General features: G+C 55.4%; 1 protein-coding gene across 8 annotated transcripts in view; it reads right to left on the reverse strand.

Moving 5' to 3' along the window:
• Positions 1–7,203: 7,203 nt before the first annotated feature.
• ATP11A (ATPase phospholipid transporting 11A) overlaps positions 7,204–20,995 on the reverse strand; it is a 191,673-nt gene continuing 177,881 nt past the window's right edge. The window contains exons 27-30 of one of the 8 annotated variants that reach the window (XM_055244930.2): positions 20,848–20,951; positions 18,623–18,788; positions 16,217–16,303; positions 12,518–12,649 (exon numbers count right to left, since the gene is read on the reverse strand). In XM_055244930.2, the coding sequence (XP_055100905.1) occupies positions 16,226–16,303; positions 18,623–18,788; positions 20,848–20,951 (348 nt within the window). In that variant the 3' untranslated portion in view covers positions 12,518–12,649; positions 16,217–16,225. Of the gene's footprint in view, positions 12,713–13,855; positions 13,960–15,031; positions 16,304–18,622; positions 18,789–20,847; positions 20,952–20,995 lie in introns of those variants that run through there. The other 7 variants (XM_055244927.2, XM_055244929.2, XM_055244931.2 and 4 more) reach the window with 7 other exon arrangements.

The raw sequence follows: 20,995 nt of genomic DNA on the forward strand, positions 1-20,995 counted from the left end.
CTGAGCGGACACTGGGCAGGGAGGGAGAAGGGGCGGGGCGGGGCGGGGCGCGGGGAGGGCTGGAGGGGGAGGGGAGGATAGGGGCCCGGAGGCGGGGGCGGGGCGGGGCGGGGCGGGGCGGGGCGGGGCCAGAGCCCAGAGCGGCGGGGTAAGGGCGGCGAGGCGGGGCCGTGGGAAGAGCCTCTCCCTCTCTCCCTCTTCCCCTCTCCCCACCCTTTGCTCTCCTCACCCATCCCCCTCTTCCCACCCCTCCCTGCTGTGCCCGAGACGGGGGAGGGGGCGACAGGGTAGGGGTGTGACGGGGGCGGGGGGTGCGGCTCGGCGCGGGCAGCGGGGCGGGGTCGTGCCTAAGGGGTGCAGTTCCTGCCACCTGGGGTCACCCTCGGCCCCTTCCAGAGGGGAGAGGGCTGAACAAGGGGACGGGTCGGAGGTCTTCTGGGGCCCAGGCCTCACTTCCTTGGGCTTACATGTAAAACGGGGTCCCACCTGCTCCCCTGGATCTGAGCCAGCTGGCAGGGAAGTTGTGTCCATCTGAAGCCCCACAGGGACCCAGCTGGGATCGCCCTAGCTGGACCCTTCCCTGCAGCTTCCCAGGAGAAAGCTGGGGCACGTGGGACAGGGCTGGGGCCACTGGAATGTGGCCCAGCTGAGCTGACCAGCCTGTGACACCAGATAAGTCACTAACAAACCCTTCTGGCCTGTGTTCTCATCTGTGCAGCCATCCCAGAGCTCCTGGGGTCCATGGCTTAGTGCACACAGAGCTCCCGGCATGCCAAAAAGCAGATTACCAGTTAACCAGGTTAGCAGCGGAAATCAGGGCTGCCCCTGATATGTATCAGAAGGGCTAGGGTTTCCCATGTTTAGGTCCTAGGGTAAAAAGGAACAAGAACCCATCTCACTCTTCAGCGTTGGAGTAAGGAGCTGCTGGTCTGTGGGTCGCGGTACAGGACGCTGGCCTCTGCCAGCGCGGCCTCACTTTGGTACCTAACAGTGCAGCAGAAATTGTTTGCAAAACAAACAAAACAAAACAAAAGAACTATAAAAGACCCCACCATTTAGTTCTTGTGTCTTCCAAGATTCAGTGGAAACTTATTGATAACTTAAGAAAAAAGCAAAGTGGCATAAAAAGGTGAAATCATGGAAGATGCGAACCCAGCTATAGACTTTAGCACTTGCAGTTGGAGTTTTAAAATGTCTCCATTTAGTGGGTAAAAAGAGGAAGCCTGTTTGAATGAAATGAAAACAAAGCTCTGGCAGGAGGGAGATAAACATTAACCGCGCAGGCAGCGGGAAGTGCAGTCCACCGCGCTGTGCTCACCGGAGGTCAGAACACTGAGGACAGGCGTGTGATAGACAGACTGAGGTCCAGGACGAGGGTGCGTGGACCGGGAGGAGGGTGCGTGGACCGTGCCTGGCTGCAGAATTTCTCTCGGGCGGGAGCACGTGCGTTCAGGGACTGGATCCTTCCTCCTACAAGCATGCTCCCTGGAGCAACGGCAGCATCGGTGATCGTGCAGGGACCCCGGGCCCCACTCAGACCCGCAGGGAGTAGGTCCACTGGGGAGCCTGCCCTCCCCAGCGTGCAGAACCCTGCAGAGACCTGTGCAGGGGGCAGGAGAGGGGTCCAGGAAGGGCCAGAACCTGCCAGCATGGGCAGGAAAGGGGTAGGCTGGGCTCAGGGAAGGAGGGGGGATGATTTGAGAGGGACAGGAAATTAAACCCAAGGGAACTCCCTCAGCCCAGTAATGTTTCTTCACATAATTAGCCACGGAGAGAGGAAGGGCTTGTCACTAGCAACGCATTCAGGAGCTTTGAGAATCGGACTGGAACAGGCTTTCCTTCTCAAAGGTGCCTCAGTTAAAAAGGTCAGAGTGGGCCCACATGGTGTTTCTTACCTGTTTTTTGTTTGTTTGTTTTTTTGGAGACCAACATCCCCTTTCTCATGCTGGCATCAAAGACCTTCTGGTAACATAGCACATTCTGTCAGACTGTCAGACAGGCTGAATTAAATATCATTTAATCGAGCAATAAAAGTCCAAAGGGAGGCTGCCCGTGGGAACCTGCCCTGAGGATCTCCTGCAGGACGTGCAAGCAGACGGCACCGCTGCTGCGGAAAAGGAGGGGACAGGCAGTGACCCCAGCCAGCCACGACCCCGCTCCACACATTCATGCAGGGTGCAGGCTCAAACCCACAGGTGCATGGACAGTGGGCACCACACTGGAACAGACTTTGCCAGGAAGCACGGATTCCCACCTGATATCCTGAAAGATGCCTCCGCCTGCACACCGTGGATGGGCATGGAGCTGGCCCGCAGCCCTTGGGGGACAAACAGACAGACAAGAAGCCAGAACGTCTTCTCCATGAAAGGTTTCTGCGTTGGCAACCAATGCAGTGAAAATACAGAGGACAAAACCCCAAGATGTGTGTGCCTTCAGAAAAGGCTAGGGCCCATTCTAAAGTTGAGGCAATTCAAGAGGAAATTAATTCAGCCAAGGACAAAGGCCCAGAGCCGCGCATCACAGGCTGCCCGCGGTGCCCTGCTGGGGCCAGGCTTGTTAGGGCCAGGCAAGCCCTTTGTGCTCCACCAGCTTTCACAGCCTCAGAAGCCCAGTGGGGCACAAGGAGATTACGTCACAAACAGGTTCTCCTGTGAGCACAGCAGGAGGAGCAGAGACCTCAGGGACAACTCCCACCAGGGCGTCACTGCCTACCGGTGAGCAGATCCCGCAGGAGCTGAGGCTGCGGGGGAAAGCCAGATGGATGCCGCACTGTAGCACACCTGCAGACTCGGCACCTGCAGACTCGGCACACGTGCCTGGGCTCTGTACATGGAGCGGGGGAGTACGATCTGCCTCTGTGGATTCCACATAAGCCGTGCAGCACTTACAGCGAGCTCAGGTAGCAGGCACCTGGGAAGCCGTGGTGCCCATGCCTGTGACCCCAAAGGCTGGAATCCTTCCAGGGCATCTCTGTGTGGTCACTGTGTCCCATGAGCAGTTTAGGAAGGTTCATCTGCTTCCAAATTGTTCCAGTTTCTCACCTTAGTGTTGGAAACTTTACCATCGGAGATTAAACGCCTTATGTGAAAGCATTGCTCCCACAAAGATGTCTGTACGGGAAAGAAAAAGAGTGATCATATCTCAGGTGGGAGACACCTTTGTGCTCACCTTACACAGCCGAAGAAGGCGGCGACAGTGTCCTCCCACCTACAGAGAAAAGACCAAAGGGTCCCCATGTAAACCTGTAGCCACCCCAGTTTGTCTGGGAATCTGCCCTTCTGTGTTGGACGTGCCACAGGCAGACTCGGGCCTGGCCCCTCTGCAGTTCTGGGTGGCTGGAGGGAGCAGGGCAGGGCTGCCCTGGCCTCCTCCAGCCCCCAAATCTGCACAAACCCTGCGTAGACAAGACAGCGGTACTGTCCCTCCCTCACCCCCTCCTCGAGAACGAAGGCGCCGAGGTCTTGGCTTCTCCCTGGCCAGGTGCCGTCCGGTTCTGCCTCACGGGCTCCAGCTGTACGGGGAGGGCTTCCTGCCAGTCCTTGTCCCAAAACCTCTGGCCAGGGTGGTCTGGCTACAGCCCGCAGCTGGTACCCAGCACCTGGAATCCTCAGTGGGAAGCAGAGCCGGGCAGGGGCTCTGAGTCTGTGTCCAGCCAGCCCTGTGGTCACTGAGTCCTTCCTCTGCCCCAGGCCCTGTGCTGGACACAGGACTCGGCCCGGAGCGAGGCAAAGTCTCTCACTTCTTGGAGCTTACGTCTCAGTAAAAATACAGAAAATAGGTTAATGAACACAGACACAGCCTCAGATCGGGGTGAGATTCATGCTGTGAAGGCAAAGAACGCGGATCGGGAGGGCAGGTGGGGCGGTGGCCTGCGCCAGGGCCCGCTGGGAAGCAGAGACAGACAGGACCCAGCCGTCCCACGAGGGCCCAGGAGCAGTCCACGGAGTGGGAGGCAGATGTGGGTGTGTACAGAGACAGAGACAACAAATATAGACACCTTTTGGGGAGAATTTTGCTAAAACAAGGAGGTGAGAAACAAGAGCTGAGCTGGGTTTCTGTTTGAGACTCTCCTGCTGCCCCGATGGCTTGGCCGGCAGGAAGACAGTGATGCTGCCACGGAGACCGGGAGAGGTCGCCCGGCCGCCACAGCCCACTCCTTCCCCTAGGGCAACGGCGAGGGGTCACCTGCCCGCCACGGCCTGCTCTTCTCTTTTAGAGTAAACACTGATGTCGTAAGAAGTCAGGAAACTGTGTGAGATGAGTGAGGTGCTGATTTTCGCCCCATGTTGGTGCGTGCTGCCTCGGCTCATCCTCTGCGGGCGGCTTGCCTGTTGCTGTGTGTCTGGCTCCGCCCTGCTCTGAGCAGGGGCCCCGGGTGGCTTCCTGGATGCCTTTGCGGGCTGGGGACGCCCGGGACCCTCTCGGTCCATTGCAGTCACCCAGGTTGAGCCACTCGGAACCGATGGCAGGTGAGCTCCCCTGGTGGGTTCCAGGTTGTCATCCAAAGAGCAGCCATGGCCTTAAACACCCCTCCAACCCCACCCCACCGCCGCGCAGGCCCGGATCCACTCCGCAGGCTGCCGCGGCTGTTCCCAGGTGTGACTGCCCTGAAGCTGGAGGAGGCATTTCCATGGCTCCTCAGAACGGAGTGTTGGGGGTTGAATTGTGTCTTCCAAAAAGAGATGTCGGAGTGCTAACTCCCAGTGCCTCAGAACATGACCTCAGTTGGAGATGGGGTCTTTACAGACACGACCGAGCTAAAAGGAGGTCAGTGGGGCGGGCCCTGACCCCAGCGCTGCATGGAGAGCGCCCAGAGGAGATGCAGTTGGAGGATGGGGCGGTGCTTCCAAACCTGGGGAGACCCGGGGATTGGTGCACAGAGGAGCCTCTGCAGTGTGCTCACAGGAAACACGTGTTTCACCCACGCTTTTGAGATAGGCACATGGCTCCTTCTCTCCCAGCAAACAATTTTTGATTCCAACTTTTATTTCTTCTCCGGGCTCCATCCTCCTCCTCCCTCTCTCTTGGCCCCAGGTGCTGCTGGAATGTCCCCTTTGCTGGGACACCAGAGGACACCCGAACAAACCAGCCTCCCTGTCAGATCCTGGAGGCTGCCCCAAACCAGCATCTGTGGCTCCACATGATCTGAGGACCATTTTATGCCAGCCTCGCTCTCCCTCCAGCACTTCTGGGCTTGGCTGGCCTTCCCCCATCCCCTGAGCCCTCCCAGCAATCCTGTCCCAGGTGAGAGTATGAGGCTGGCGTGGAACAGTCCTCAGTTGATGTGGTGGAGCAGCAGATGCCCTGGGCAGGCTGGTGGATGCCAGAACACCCTGAGGACACCTGAGGATGCCCCGAGGACGCCCCGAGGACACCTCTTGAGACACCGGGAAGGGGCTCCTGTGGGTCCTGTCCCTGCGTCCCTCCCACACCTGGGCCCGTTCACTGGCAGGCCACATGCTATGCTATTGCGGAAAGCAGTCGTCAGGACAGGCTGCACGAGGTGAGCGGGTTCACTGCGCGTGCAAAGGCCCGGCAACCTCCTTAGGACAGGGCCAGTCCTCGTCCACCTCAGGACCCCCCGCCACTGAGCAAGTGCGTCACAGGCCACATGGGCGGCTCTGGGAGCCCCAGCATCAGCGCGGGGCACACAACGCCACACGGGCCACGCCTTCCTCCATCCTCACTGCTGCAGGCACACAGACACTCCCATTCAGGTCCACAGGCAGCATCATCTGCTGTGAGGGCCTTGGGTGGCCTGTGTGGTTGATGATGTTTGCTAAACACCCACAGAGGTCCCCAGTGACTTCGCATCTGCAGTTAATAAAAGATCTTTGGCACAGGACAGATGGGCCAGTGTGGAGGGCAAGCTTGCATCCCCCTCTGGCTTCCCTAGGAGGCCCTGATGGGCAGGGAGGGCCAGGCTTCCTTCTCCCCGGGCAGTGGGCAGGGTCACTGGGCATCTCGCTTTCAGGATTCATGTCTTCTGTCTGGAGAGCAGGGGGAGGTGGAGCGAGTTTGGGTCACTCATTAGGGGCCAGGCCTTCCCACCCTAGTGCCCCCTGGGACCAACCTGCTCTGCCCCTCCCCTCTTCTCCCCATGCCCCGCAAAATCACAGCAGTATCTGTTTTACTGCTACAAGAGGAAGATGGCTGCAGGGTTACGAGCTGGAAAGGTAAAGGTAAGCCCACATGAAGATGCTGAGAAACCAGGGAATGAGAGGAAAGCATTTCGGAGCGAATCCTGGGCGGCTGTAGGTTCATTCACCCCACAGATGCCTTCGGAGCACTGCTTGTGTGCTGCCCGTGAAAAGTAGCCCGACTTTGTGGCGTTCAGGAGCCAGAAAAAGTCCTATGTTTAGAATTCCAGCCTGCAAGCCAGGGGCCCTCTGTCCCCTCCCAGAGTGTTTCCCACATGGCCCTGAGCTGAGGCTCCGTGGGCAGCAGGTGGGTGAGCAGGGAGAGGAGATGTGGCCAGGCAGGACTCAGGCACCAGCCACCAGGGATGCTCTAGGATCCACCCCAAGGCCCCTCTCCGGGTGCCCCAATGGAGCTGGGATCCCAGGAGTTGGGACCTGGTGGTGGCTTGTTTTTGAAGTTGGTGTTTCCAGACAAGACACAAAACTGCAGAGTATGACACGTCCGGGCTGGGTGGGGACTCGAGAGAGGGTGAGGTCAGGGTTGGGACAAGGCCATGGTCTCCAAGGCCAGGGGACATTCTGGGGGCTCCGTGGCAGCACTCAGAATTCTGCCAGGGCTGGGAGTGGCAGGGGGCAAATGCCCTCTACTTCAGAGTTGGAAAGGCTGGGTTCAGCCAACAGAGCCCAGGAGGCTGAAGGGCCTGGAGGAGCCTGGGGTTTGGTCAAAATTGGGATGGAAAGGGGGCACCTAGACCCCAAGCACGAGGTGGCAGGCAGGGGCTTGACGGAGGTCAGGGAGGAGCTCGTGGTGGGGACGGACCAGAAGGTTGGGAAACCCAGTGGTGAGTTTCCGGTTCTGTGCAGGCGCTGGCGTCCAGGGCGGTCAGCACCAGGGCCCCGCACCTGGCACACCTGGTATCCCTGCAGGGGGTGGCGGCCGAGACAGCCAGGGAGGGCCTACACCACCCACTGGGCTTGCCACCTTCATCCCGCACAGAAGCATGCTGCGAAGTGTTGACTGTCCAGTTTCTAAGAGCAAAAAATGTACACACCACTTGTGTGATTTTCTTTATAAAGAAACTGAAGCAGATTTTTATTCTTTATTGCAAGCAGATTCAGGTCTCCTGCTTAGATAATCTAGAGAAAAGTCCAATATAATATTATCAAGTCAGTTTATCTACAGAAATAAAAGTTAAAAACAGGAGCATACAAAATAAACTTTACAGAAATGTTAGATTTGGTTTAATTCACAATTTAATTTTTCAAAGCAGATTAAATGAATTGAGTTAAATGTTACTGTGTGGAGACTGATTTATGTTAATGCACCTACTATGTTTAATAATTTAAAAATAAACTCCAGTATTTATGATGATGACAACTATGGATACTATTCATGTTAAATAGATTTTTGAAGACCTTCTTTTATTACATTACATAATGAATAGACATTTTAAATGGTAACGCAGACATTATAATTTTAAGTCAGACACAATATATGCATATTAAAATTCTGTATACTTTGATAAAGTAAAAAATAAAGCTATATAAATTGATCTTTAGATTTTTTCTGCAAAAGTAGAATCACACTTTCATGACACTTCTAACACATCCCATCAAGGCTGCTTAGAGACACAATATCAGAAAGATTTTCATTCCAGTTCACCCACCTTTAGCTTAAAAAAAAAAAAAGATTGCATTTGCCAACTGATATTTTTCCTGTTTTTAAAGTTACAAATGGGTAACTTCCTAAAGAAATGTAGGATGCAAGGACCTGCATATCGAGCTGTTAGACACTGAGTTATCAAATAAATAATATTAACATTAAATAAAAGTGGTTGCATTATTCAATACTAGTCAGTGCAAAACATATGAGCTGAGTGGTTTGAAGGACGAGGCTGGAGGTTTCCTGCTACGGCACCAGACCCCTGGACAAGGCTCAACTCGGAGTCACCACAGCCTGTCTAAACATCTGTTTAAACCCTCAGCAAGCCGAGCGGATGGTCACCCTGCCGGAGAAGCTGGCTGCATCTGGCCTCCTCCCTCGAGACGGTGTGGCCTGCTTGTTCGCCCTGTCCGCTCAGACACAGGCTGGGTTGATTGGGGCTTTAGGAGGCCGCGGCCCTTCCCAGCTGGCTCGTGGCAGAAGGCTGGCCGTGCTCCCTGACGCGTGCAGGGATGAGGTGCGGCGTGGGTGTGGCCAGTCCTGTTGTGGCTGCCTGGTATAGGGCTGAGCCGAGGGGAGGTTTCAGCTTGCGAGGCTGGACCTCCCTAAAGGGGAAAAGGCCTTGCCCAGGGCACCAAGCGTTGCTCACAGAGCAGCTGGTATAAGTGGAGCTGCGACTTCACCCCTGGGGCCTGCTCTGCAAAGCCCAGACATTCTGCCAGGAGGGGGACTCTTCATCCCAGGGAGGCATGGGCTAGGGGCCAGGCAGCCCCACCTTCCCACGCCCGTCCAGAGGCCCGTCACAGGGGCCCTCAGGAAGGAGGCAGGATGCAGTGCAGGACACCAGGACAGTGTGCACTTGTTTGTGGCACGTGTGTGTATATGTGTGTGTATGTATTCATGTGTGCAGAAGCCTGCACATGTGTTTGTGGTGTGTACATGTGCATGTGTAAATGTGTGGGAGCTAGTATGTATGGTGTGCACACGAGTTTACATGTCTGGGAACTCATGTTTGTGGTGTACACACGTGTGTGCATGTGTAGGAACCTGTGCGTGTTTGGGGTGTGTACATGTGCATCTGTGTGTACGTGTGGGAGCTCACATGTGTATGGTGTGTGCACGTGTGTTTACATGTCTGGGAACTTATTTGTGGTGTGTGTACACATGAATGTGCATGTGTGCAGGAGCCTGCACGTGTTTGTAGTGAATGTACGTGTGCATGTGTGTGTATGCATGTGTGCAGGAGAAGCTCATACGTCTTTCTGGTGTGCACACACGTGAGAGCAAGCCTCTAGGAGCTTGCACATGTGTGCTTACCTGTACATGCATGTGTGTATCACACGTCCGTGTAGGAACTTACACTGTTCATGGTATGTGCATATGCACTGTGTGTGGGACCGTGCACACGCGTCTGTGGTATGTGTACACATGTGCATGTACTGCATGTCTGTAGGTCACACGCTTTGATGTACACATGTGTGCATGTGTGTATGCGTGTAGCTCACACTTGTGTACACGTTTGTATGCATGCATGTGTGCAGGAGCTTGCATGTTTGTGGTGTGTGCATGTACATATGTATGCGTGTGTTCCTGTGTGCAAGCCCCCATGTGGACATGGCTATGAGTGAGCGTGGCGCTAAAAGCCAGGGAACACACATGCAGCAGGCCCACTGTGCGTGTCTGAGACGGTCTGTGGCAGGGACTGGGTGTGAATCATGCAGCAGGCCTACTGTGCGTGTCTGAGACGGTCTGTGGCAGGGACTGGGTGTGAATCATGCAGCAGGCCCACTGTGCGTGTCTCAGACAGTCTGTGGCAGGGACTGGCTGTGAGTCATGCAGCAGGCCCACTGTGCGTGTCTCAGACAGCCTGTGGCAGGGACTGGCTGTGAATCATGCAGCAGGCCCACTGTGCGTGTCTCAGACAGTGTGTGGCAGGGACTGGGTGTGAATCATGCAGCAGGCCCGCTGTGCGTGTTTGAGACGGTCTGTGGCAGGGATTGGGTGTGAATCAGTGACCGTGTCTCTGACCAACATGCTGAATTACAAATTGATAATTTATTAACCTGTGCAGCAGCAAATAAGATTTTTCAAAACTCAACAAAGTGCTCAAAGTTGACATTACTTGCTTCAAAGTTAGTTTAAGGCAAGTAAATACTAACTACTGTGAGGTGGAAAATTGCATGAAGACCCTGCCACGTCATTCACTGAGGATCTGCTCGTCCTTTCCTATCTCGTGCCCCTTGTCTATTTCAAATGATCAGGCACATTCATTTAATAATTTCCCAAGCAATTTTTAAAAAGACGTTTGGGAGTGTGTAAAAGTTTAGTGACTTTCACACTAAGACTTGTCGTCAGAGGTACATGGTGGCTATCTCCACACAGGCAGAGCTGGGACCCAACTTACTAAACCTTCACGTGAGAATCTTCTATTTTTAAGGCTGAAGGATGGCAATTAACAATGAAACATAGAAAGCAGATAAAATTGCAACAAATTGTAAAGAAAAAGTGTAGCAAGTTATCGTGCCTTAAATATGATGTTCAACTGATCACTGCCACCAGAAATACCAAGAAAGGAGTGTGTGTAGCGAATAAAATCAAATCTGAAAATTCACATTCATCAGCGATTGGAACATTCAGTCAAAACTCTCACCAGAATCTAAATGTAAAGTGGCCAAAATTTCATAAACTTAAAAATGAAAGCTTTAAAAACCTATTTTTAAAATTAGACAATATGTTAAATAAATGAATAAAAGAGATATAAACAGCTATGAAAATACTTCAGTGCAAAGGCAATTTTAAGATTTCTAAAAAAATACATTACAAATAATTTGTTAACTGAACATACAGAGAATCTGCCCCCGCTACAGGTATTACATTTATGCCCATATTGGGTTCTTAAAAAGGGCTGTAAAAATGCACACGCCATTGTTTGCGGGGGTAGCGTGGGCAGGGCTGCCAAGCCAGGGCGGCCACACAAGGACCTCAGGGCAGGGTGGCCCTGGGGACGCCTGCAGCTTGCCCCTCGGGACAGAGCAGAGTCTTCCCCCTTCTGTCTGCTCAAGCCAGTTGCTCACTACCCTCATCTTTGGTGTGGTGTTTATTTGTCACCTTATTTTATCCCAACCACTGTGTTCACTGTTCTTGCCACTGATTTATCCTCTGGTTCGAATAAATATTTTATAGGTAAAAGATTATACAATCAAATGGTTAAATTTGAGCTTCCAAAAATACCTACTGTCGAGCACCTCGGAAACACCCTCTGGGTTTCACTTGCTGGAGCCCCGTTTCGCAGCGTGGCGCCGGGCGGGCGTGAGGGCTGGCTCCTCCTCCAGCATTGGTGGTGCTTTCCTGAAAGGCAGCAGTTTCAGCGTCTGAAGTCTGAATCTCACACTGAAATGTCTTCTTTAAGGACCATTAAGGCTACGTCAAAGATTATTTCTAGAAATAGAAATGCCAGTACAGAGAGCAACAGGGACTTCCTATCACAGCAGCCCTCAGGTTGCTAACCCACCCAGAGCAGCGCTGGACAGATCCTAAGACGAAGGAGAGCCCTGCGTGGGGACGTGGGGATGAGGTGACAAGGGGACGTGGAGACGAGGGGACCTGGGGACGAGGGGACGTGGGGACGAGTGGACATGGGGAAGAGGTGATGAAGGGATGTGGGGACGAGGTGACGGGATGAAGGGATATGGTGACGGGATGAGGGGACGTGGGGACGAGGGGATGTGGGGATGAGGGAACGTGGGGACGCAGAGCCTGACTGACGGGCGAAGCTGCAGCGTGGGAGGCGGGTGGAGGTGCGGTGCTGCCTGTTGGGATCCACCCGTGTCCTGTGGGCCGCCCCCATCAGCCCAAGACAGGTTCTGGTGCACGAACACCACCTTGGTGTTGACCCCTCCACGAGGACAGGGGATGTCTGCTCATCACAGCCAAATATCTGTCTCCCGGCCCTCACACCCATGAAATCAACATTCTCCCGTAACAGTGGACTGACGGCTCCGTGCCCTGCGAGTGGCCAATGGACATCCTGGCACTTCTGCTGCAGGGCTGGAAGCTGCCGGCGTGGCCTTGTCCTCCCACGTGGCACTGCCTTCTCCACAGGGCGGCCGGTGATGGGGAGACGGAAACAGCCAGCCCCGACACACAGGGCAGGCGGGCTCGGACGTAACCGCAGGGAAACCGCTCCCAGATGAGCAGGGTACGGCCGTGCATCCGCGGGGACGATGGCATCTGAGTGACCCGGCCCTTCCCACAGCATGAGGATTGGAGGGTTGTTGAGTGAAGGATGCACCGCCACGGCTCTACCTCGCCCTGTGGAGGGCATGGGTGGCGGCCGCGCAAGCAGGAAACAGCAGCCATGGGTCCCTGGATGGCTCTTCTCTCCCAGTGACAGCAAAGGCCGATGACGGCAGGTGGGCGAAGACACGGGCCTGGGGGAGCGGCCTCTGCCTGACGGTGCGCAGGGTGGGCCAGCAGAATGTCCCTCCTGCGTTGAGCTGAATGCCCGGAGGCCACCAGTGTGGCTCAACAACCGCAGTGCTGGGTCCAGGCGGCCAGCGTGCCACGCTCGAGGGCAAGGCCTGTGACCCCTCTCCTTGCCTGCTGGGGGGGCCAGGAAGAGGCACGTGCACAGTCTCCACAGGCTTAGGACCATCCATCACACGAGCATTCCCACACGGGACCCAGGGCAGCTGTGACTCAGTTTGGAACTGCAGCGGTGATGGGAACCGCCGAGGGTGGGTGGGGGCTCCGTGGAAACCTTCTCCTTCCAGGCCGCGAGTGTCACCTGCTGAGAGCGGGAGCTGTACCAGGCGGCCGAGGGACAGGTGCTCTGGTAGCCTGGGCTCTGCAGAGAGGCAAGAGGGGTGAATTCTGAGTCGCAGTCCCGAGGCTGTGTGCACCCATTCTGCTGAGAGAACGAGACACACGGTCAGTCTCAGGGGTCCCCACGGGGCTGCCTGGGGTGACCTGAGCCACTCTGGGGTGCACTCACTACCATCGCCTCCTGCAGGAACTGCTAGACTCAACTCAGGACACGGCCTCGTCCTCAGGGCAGGCCAGGCGGGATCCACCCCACCGGAGAAGCCATATGGAGGCAAGGGGTTTCTGTCTAGGAATGAGGGCCTCTCCTTTTTGGTACCAACAGAGTGACCGCCCCCTGTCCCACCATCCCAGGGAAGAACCCAGGGGCCCCAGGGATACAGGCCATGGACGGGAAACCTACGAGCTTCCTCCCTGTACCTGGCTTCCTATGCAGTGAGCTTGAACGCCATACTGGTACCCAGAGACCACAAAAGGCGAACTCACTGCCCCAGAGAAGGCAGGCCCCACCTCACTGGGACCGGGCTGATGTAGTACTGGACGTGCCCAGCTTGCGTCCCCTTGGCATGTTGCCTTGGGTGTCACCATACGGATGGGGCCTGCATGGCTTCTGACAGCCCATTGGGGCCCTGGACGTGCACGGGCCCTGCAGGTCTGCCCAGCGAGGGCAGCGGCAGGAGGCCGGCAGCACGCATCTGTCTGATGAGGGGCCGTCCCCAGGTCAGCCCACTTTTAGACCAGGGGGCAGCGGCGGAAATGCTGGCAGGAGCAGGTGTCTTCATGGCCTCCATGGCTGTCGGAGAGGCGACAAGCTATGTGCTCCGGCTGGCACACAGAAGACCCACACTCCCACCTGCCTGGGCCCTGGTTCCACACAAACCATGCAATAATCATGTTTGATTTCAAAGCAGGCTCCTTCCAGACAGGCCTTTTAAGTGAAGCTGTTTTCCCCGAAAGACCAGGATCGTGAGCCTGTATCTGACGATGCTGGATCTGGTCAGGCTGTGTGCCATGCGTGCGGGGTGAGTGTGCACACGTGTGTGTGCACAGCATGCTCAGGTGTGTTACTTACCTGGGACAGCAAATGCATGTGTATGTAAAGAGGGCTGCTCTTTTTCACCATGAACCTTTGTTATCAAAGACAGCACAGCACAGCACAGCAAAACTTTGGAGGAAAAACGGGTCTGACAGTCAACAGCACACGGGCGGCATCCAGCAGCCGCACAGTTACCTAGCATGGAGCTAACTGCGCCTTGGCCGCCGTAGGAGGTCCTTCAGGAGGGGCCCGTCGCTGCTCTGTGCGGCCTGGACTGCAGCCTTGTGCTTCACGCCCCTCTGCAAGGCGAGGAAAGATACTGAGCGATGTGGGCCACGCGGGGCTGCTGAGCCGGTGCCTGCGAGCACCGGGAGTGCTCTGGCCTCTGCCTGCACCATCCGTGGGACCCCAGCAGAAAGAGGCTCGAAGCCCCTGTTGGAGTCTGCATGGGGTGTCACGGAGCTGCCAGGGCAAGGGCTCGGGGCCTCTTGGGAAAACACTGTCCCAGCAGGGCCGCTCCCATGAGGAGCCCAAGCCCAGAAATGAGACAGTGACAGGCTCCGGGACGGGCCATGGCACCTGCGGGAGGCAGAGGGTCCGAGGTCCCTCGGCTGGAAGGTCTACCAGGCACCTCTGCAATCCTGACGCCACACGTTCAGCCACATGTCCACTTCCACGGCAGACAGCGAGCTCCAGGAACCGCTCTACCAGGGCCCTGCGACGGAGTGTCCTGAGGCCAGCGTGCTCACAGAACTCCACTGAGATCTTGTAGCCCAGCCTTATTCAAGGAATAAGGGAAGCACAGGAGCTGAAGAACTGCAGGCTTGGAATTGCAGAATTGCTCGTCTGAATGGGCAAACGCCCAGGTGAGGAGAAGCAGGAAACAAAGGATGAGGCTGCCACCCTTCCCGGGGACAGTGATGGAGAAGTGAACTGCATGCAGATATGCAGAGATGCCAGCACGGGCATATATGTGCGAATCGCACATATATAATATATGCATCTGAGGCCTGTGATGCTTCTCTTTTCCGTAGGAACAGGTTAAAAGAAAGCCATCCACCGGAAGTAACACATGCCCCATGTGAGGACTAGTGACATGTTTATTCCTCCAAAGTTTTGCAGAACGCAGGTGGTCTCAGCGCCACGGCGTGTTCCTGTGTGCACCGGGCACGTGCTGGCTGCAGGCGCTTTGTGTTCAAGTGCGGACGCCGGCCCTGTCTGCGGGGGTCATGCCAGGGCCCAAGGCCTCGCAGGGGGCAGGAGAAACTCCGTGCCACTGTCTCTACGCAGCCGGGCTCAGCTTCTGCACATGCTCAGAAGCAAATCAGCTCTCAACAAACTACATCAATAGGTAGAATGCTTATTTTTAGCTCAGAGTTGGCATGCTTTAATTGGTTTCTTAAGGACCCCTCATGAGTTATTAAAATGTTCCTAATGATTTCATCCTAAATGTTTTCAAGTACAGAAATGGTGAGATGAAATTCTGCAATTTAATCTAACAAATTCTGATGACACTAAATTAGAAAAATTTTGATTCTGATTAATTGCTTGGACTTAAAAAAGGACCATTTTGTCAGTTAAAAATCATGTTTAAAATATATAAAAGATGATGTTATTAAAGGGAAAAAAGGCTTTTTCTGCCTCAGGCATTTTTCTAAGCTGCATTTGGTAAAACAGTAATACCAAGTATGCATTTTCAAAGCATCATTAATTTGGAGGCATGCGTGAATGCGGTATTTGGTGCAGGAGCACACGGCTGAAAGACAGAACGCGACTTCAGGACGGCGCGCAGGCCCCTGCAATCTCGGCTCTGACCACAGACACCACCGTGGGAAAATGGTGCGTGAACACCTCTACGTTGCCCAGATAGGCCAAGGTCGTCATTTTTAAAGCAAATTATTAATAGAAGGCTTTTTTGAAAAACAATGAGGTCTTCATTTAAAAAACAGTAAAAAGGGAATTTGGTCAAACATCTGACACCAAACACTTCTGTCCCCTTTGTCTCCAGTTGTGTGGCTCAGCCTGGCTCCCCTTTTCTGAAATGTGTGTGGGTCTTGAGCAAACCATGTTATCCTAGCTGCCCTCAGTCTTTCCAGCTGCAGAATGGGCACAGAAGTGGGTGTGTGATGGAGGGGGCCTTGTGATCCGCTCTACAGGCTGCAGAAGGGAGGGTGTGTGAGCTCAGTGCCTGAATGACCTGTGAATTGCAAACTCTCACACCTTCCTGCTTAGGAACCCCTCTGACACCTGTGTGAGGGGTCATGTGGCTGGCTCTCCGCTGTCAGCTGTGTCTGAACCCTCACAGGTGGGTTCTGAGGCTGCACGGATGCTGAGGGAGAAACCCTGGTTAACTGTGACTGATGGAAAGCACAGCCCATGATCAGTCTGTGCACGAGAAGGTGTAAGTGGTGGCGGGACTTCCCGACGTGGGGCTGCTGTACCCAGCGCCTGGTGGATGCTGCATCAAAGCACGTGGACTCGGGGCTCTGGTGACGGGCATGGCCCTGCTGCCCCGTGTCTACCATCCCAAGCGTGTGGAAGGCAGAGGAGCATCACCTTGTTCCGTCAGAAACTCAGGCTGCTGGAAGTCTGAGAAAGCATAAAGATGGTTGACTGCTCGACAGAAAGGCACTGGCTCTTAGTCTTAGTCCCGAGGTCAGCGGCCACGCACACAGGGGTGTGTGAACAAGGTGTGAGGATTTAGGCAAAGCGGTCGGAAGACGGAAGGAAACAGGAAGGAAAGAGAAACAAGAGACAGAGCTGAGTTAGTCAGAGGCTCGCCACCACGTGCACGTTCTTCTGGCCACTCTGGGCGGACGCTGGTGCCCCCCGCCGTGACCCGCCAGCCCCTCCCACCCTCTGCTTTATGCCTCCTGCAGGTCCTGCTGTGTGGCTGTTCATAAGGGTTCCCGGGGCTCTTATGGGACGCAGAGACCCACTGCAAAACAGGGGCTTCTAAACAAAGGGTGGGATGGGGAGGGTCCTCACTGGCATTCCCAAAGTGCCCCTGAGACTCGCCCATCCTGGAGATGAGCCGCAGAGCAGAGGGCCTGTTGTCAGACGCATCCGGGGGCGTGGCCCTCGGCAGCCCCGACTCTGGAGGCTGCATGGAAGAGCCCAGACTCCTGCGGGGAGAGGCCCTCCTAACCCCCCCGAGTTCAACTCCTGCCTGCTCAGGCATCTCTGACCAAGCACCTCTGCAGCCACACGCACCCAGGGGCCAGGTGGGGCCGAGACTCTCGTAAACCCCAAGCCACACCACTGCGACCACAGCTGGGGGCCCAGTGGACACCCCAAGCTGTACCTGCTCTCTCTCGGGGTCAGACCCACAGCCCTGCTATCTCCTCTGTGCCTGGTGTCCTCGTGACGTGCGTGTCTGCCGTGTCCCCATGTATGGGATATGGTTATGAACACATGTCCCGTGCACAGAGCCCTGTCTTAAACACTTGTGCCCGCGGTGGAACTGCATGGCTGAACAGCTCAGGAACCAAGGACCGCGCTTAGAGAAAACCACCACTGGACAGCTGCTGCTTGGGCCACAGGCAGGGCTGGGCAGTGGCTGCTTGGGGCCAGTGAGTTTCCCCGGAAGCACTGGGGGCCATGGAGTCTCAACCTGGGCCCTGGCTCCTGCTCCCACTGGCTCCCCTCCCTGCACAGAGGCCCCTCAATGGGACCCTCTTATAAGCAGCTGACTTGCACGTTCTGCTGCGTTTCTCCTGCCCGTGGTCCTCAAGTCAGTGGAGCTCCCGCCCGTGGCCCCCGAGTCAGTGGGGCTGTGTGTGGACATTTTCACTGTGCTGACAGGGGGTCTCTTCACCACGAGTTTTGCTCGCTCTGATTTTACAAACTGTGGCAGGAGGCATGAAGGAGGGAGTGCCGGGAACTGGTGGCATCGGTTTCAACATTTTAAATCGGTACCAATGTCCCAAGAAAACTCTCAAGCCAGGGTCCCATTCTGGTGGTTGGAGGTGGGTGGTGGGTGAGGCTGTGCCCCCCGAGGGAGGGCGACCTGTCTTCCCTCCCAGCACAGCAGCACCGCTGGGAGCCAGCCCCCAGGTGTCTGAGCTGCGGGAGTGAGTCAGGGCTGGGGCCCCGGCCCCCACTCGCTGCCCATCTTCCTCCCACCTGCTCCGCTGTGTCCGTCCTGGGCAGCCTCACACCCTGCAGGAATGGCCACTGCCGGGGGCCCCCCACCCCTCGTTTCCCTACCGGGCTTCAGCACTGCCCAGTCCAGGGCCCCACCTCACGGAGTGTTAGAAATTTCGGGGATGAAACTTGAAAACCTGCATTGTTAATAGAGTCCCGAGGGACCGTGACAGGTGCAGTGGCCCTCCAAGGACAGGCAGGCTTCCCGGTAAAGCAGCAGAGGGGGGACGTGGTCACTGCCTCTGATTTAGGGTTGAGCTTGAAGCCAGGGCCCAGGTGCTGAGAAGGATGGGGGACTGGGGGCCGAGTCCTCACACCTGCCGAACCCTGCACCTGGGGGGGCACTTGGCATCGTCACGTCTTCCCCGGACCCAGAATTCTGCTTGTGGCTAAAACTTGGGAGTGTGTAAAATAAGCAGCTCCATCAATACCAGCATTTCCTGATACAGATGCTACCGTTTCCAGCCAAATTTACCATCCTTAAAAATTATGTAATTTAACCTTTTAAAGTAATGATTAATTTTAAAAAAGGTTTGCATTTACATGAAATAATTTGCCTTTTGTATCAGTCTTTTTTCTCTTATTTGTGTCTTATTTCAGATGACTGTTTAGGTTTAAACATAAAATTAAACATTGGTCATTGCAAATTCACCTAATGTTTAACATCATGCATCATTAGGAAACTCATTAGTGATACTTGAACTGATCACATTTTACGAAATCCAAACCTTTCACACTGCCTTTCAAAATGGTCATCTCCCAATCCTAAGGCCAGGGCCCTGAGGCACCCCCACCCTGGCTGGGGACGCTCTGTACCTGGACTCTCTCTGTTGCTGTTGGCCACAGCTGCCGGCACAGGACTTTCTTGAGGACATCGGGAAGGAGGCTGACGGTCACCAGCAGCACGATGGCCAGCCAGGCGGGCCCGCTGGACAGCATCTGGATGAACACGTAGTACATCCTCTGGTAGTTGAGGAACGGCCTGAGGAGCAGGGAAGAGAAGCCGCTGGTGAGGCACGTTCTCTCTGGGGCCGGCCTCTCTACTCACTGGAGAGGCCGTTTGTTCAGGGAGTTTACACTTTGGTCAGTGAGAGTTGCTTGGCAAGCCACAGAGCCTGCTCTGAATTTATCATATAAAAAATGAACGCTGAACCTCCCGGTAATGCTGGGGTAAGAGGAACGGGAGAAGGAATTATATGAAGTCATCTCAAAGGGGACATAGAAGTCTCTGAAGTTCAGTTTCACAGAAGCAAAAAAAAAAAAAAAAAAAAAAAACCAAAGGGATTGAAAGAGGGATGTTTTTCTATCTTGAAGTCTCGGATGGGATGGACGTGCCAAGCACTGGCCGTCAATACAGAGCAAGCAATTAATTCTCTCCCCAGAAAGAGGATAATTCAAAGACGTCTGCGTCAGGCTCCATGAGGGAGGCTGGCAAGGATGCAGGGACCGGTGACCCGCAGCCAGCCCGAGTCCACAGGTCCACGTCTATACGAGCCTTCCGGTAACGTTTCCTGATCGCCTTTCACATCCCAGGCACAATGGACGGTGGCAGAGACAGAGAGATAGAGCCCCACCTCCAGGAAGCACAGTGAAACTGGTGTGTGGACAACAGGAGGGAAACAGGAGCAGGGCATGGTGGGCAACGGGAGGGACACGGAGCTGCTGGCAGACCTGGGACGGGGCTGGGGGCACCCATGCGGTGCTGGCAGCGGGCAGGAGGATGGGGTCTCATCACCAAGCGGTGGTGACACGGTGAGCTCCCAGCACATCAGAGACGCGGGGTCAATGTTTTAGGAAACAATGTGAGAGGCCGTGGTTCTACCAAGGCTGACGGGCCCAGGAGCTGGTCAGAGAGGTTTTGGGATGGAATCTTCCTCTTACAGAGCCACGACCTTCAGGGCTGCTAGAATGGCTGAGCTCTCTAGAGCTAAGAAGCAGGGTTCTCTGGGGCTGGCAGGGTGACTGACATCCTCCAAGCTCGGGTCTCATCTCTGAGACCGTGTAATGCAACCTGGGGCCACCAGGGGCCGCTGGCTGAACGAGAGAATCGGAGGGACATTTCCTGAGCTGAGAATCCCGCCCAGGTCAGGGTCCCTGAAGGATCCCGAGCAGGTTGCTGGCTTTCCCTAGGCCGGCGACTGACCCCAGGTCTGCAGAGGGCTGTGGCAGAGGCTGCTGCGCTGGGGCTGAGATTGGGACCTGGTCCTGGGCCCACCACTCAGTGTCGTTTCCTGGCTTACAGCGACAGTCTCTGGACTGACCACCCTGCCTATATCGCTCTCACCAGCTCCACACGCAGCCACCGTGGGGTTTTTAAAGGAGCCACTCAACTCTGCTGTGCCCTGCCTCAACTGACCATGACAGCCTCAAGCCAGGATCCTCACGGCTGGCGGTCCAGGAGGCCGCCATGCCTGCTCTGCAGCCTGGTCCGGGCCCCTCTCCGCTGGCCACGGCTCCCACTCACCGAGGACCTCCTCCTGCCCGGGCCTGCGTGCCTGCTGCTCTCCCCCGAACCAGAGCCTCCCCCAGGAGTCAAGCTGCTGCGGGCAAGGTCCAGCCCCACCATGCCTGGGCCCCGTCTTGCTGTGGGGTGTGAGGATGGAGTGAGATGGGGCCTGTCGAATGCCTGGCCGGTGCCTCGTTGTGGGAGGCGGTTACCAGCTGGGACTTGCTGTGATGACGGTGCTCTTCTTCCAGGTTCCAAATGACTGTTTCTGAAAAGTCATCTCTGGCCTTTCAATCGGACATAGGTCCCCTGGTGTAGAACCTGGTCTGTTCCTCCGTATAACTCATCACAAACTGTTATCAGTTAGCATCTTTCTCCCCCTGAAGGTGCAAGTCATAGGAGCAGGGACCCCCCCCCCGTGTCTTGCCCCTGACTGTATCCCAGGACCCCACATGACACCCAGCACACAGCAGGTATTCAACAAACACTTGCCCCAACCAACGAGGCTGCACAGAAAATATGTCTTCAACCCTTGATAAAAAAATAACAATCACATGATGTTTATCAGATTATCAGCTACTTATTAGATATTTACCAGATCACTCCTCCCCAGAGAAGCGAAAAGACGACATAGAACAGCAGTGACCCCCAGATGACAAAATGGTTGATCCAAGTCCAGTAGTGTGTGTCTAATGCAAGCTAAAAGGGAAAAAAAAGGGCAGTTAACGGTGTCATCTGAGCAG

Source organism: Symphalangus syndactylus, chromosome 15 (genome assembly GCF_028878055.3).
Source record: "Symphalangus syndactylus isolate Jambi chromosome 15, NHGRI_mSymSyn1-v2.1_pri, whole genome shotgun sequence".
Taxonomy (NCBI): Eukaryota; Metazoa; Chordata; class Mammalia; order Primates; family Hylobatidae; genus Symphalangus; species Symphalangus syndactylus.